Genomic DNA, 781 nt, shown 5'->3' with positions numbered 1-781 from the left:
ATATTGAAGCTTCGAGCAACACAGCTGCCGCTACTGCCGCAGCTGCTGCTGCAGCTGCTGCAGCTTTCACTCGCCTCAAGAGTGAAGCCGAGCATAGGATCCCATGCGCAGAGGCAGCAAGCGTCCCTGAAGGATTAGCAGTAGCAGCAGCAGCTGCTGCTGCGGCAGAACCAGCAGCTGCAGCGATGACGTCTGCATGTCACCTGCGTTGCCTCGTGCCTCCGTGGCAGGCAGCAGCAAGCGCTGTGGGGCGCCTACCTGCAGCAGCAGCAGCAGCAGCACCGAATCCAGCAGCAGCCCCAGCAGCAGCCGCAGCCTCAGCACCAATAGAACCTGCAGCAGCGGCGTGTTATTCACACCGTTTCCCTGCCTATTTGTCCTTTTCTACACAATGCATCTCTTCCTTGTGCTGCAGCAGCATTAGGAGCAACGGCAGCAGCAGCGGGAGGCGCTGGCTGTCGTTATGTGGGGTTCATTCCAGCAGCAGCACCAGCAGCACCAGCAGCAGCAGCAGCAGCGGTAATTCGTGCTTGAGGCGCACGCCCAGAACCATGAGCAGCCAAATCACGAACAGCAATAGCAGCAGCAGCAGCAGCAGCAGCAGCTTGCCAATCCGCTGCCGGATCAGCACCAGCAGCACAAGCAGCGAAAGCCCAAGCAGCGGCAGCATTCGAAGCAGCAGCAGCAGCAGCAGCAGCAGCATAACCCGTAGCAGCACGAGTCTCTGCAGCAACTGCCTGTTAAACAACAGCAGCATCCTAACCAACATTAGCAGCACCAA

At 59.0% G+C, this 781-nt stretch overlaps 1 protein-coding gene across 1 annotated transcript in view; it reads left to right on the top strand.

The window, feature by feature from the left end:
• Positions 1-781, top strand: part of EMH_0064000 (uncharacterized protein) — a gene marked incomplete at both ends in the record, with an annotated part of 1,101 nt that overhangs the window by 178 nt on the left and 142 nt on the right. The window contains one exon of the mRNA XM_013498204.1: positions 3-781. Coding sequence (XP_013353658.1) covers positions 3-781 — 779 coding nt within the window. The remainder of the gene's footprint in view (positions 1-2) is intronic.

The sequence above is a fragment of the Eimeria mitis genome, genomic scaffold (genome assembly GCF_000499745.2).
Source record: "Eimeria mitis Houghton genomic scaffold, Emh_scaff3255, whole genome shotgun sequence".
In the NCBI taxonomy this organism is placed as follows: Eukaryota; Apicomplexa; class Conoidasida; order Eucoccidiorida; family Eimeriidae; genus Eimeria; species Eimeria mitis.
Note: the sequence above shows the minus strand (reverse complement) of the source record. Positions and strands in the feature narration are given on the sequence as shown.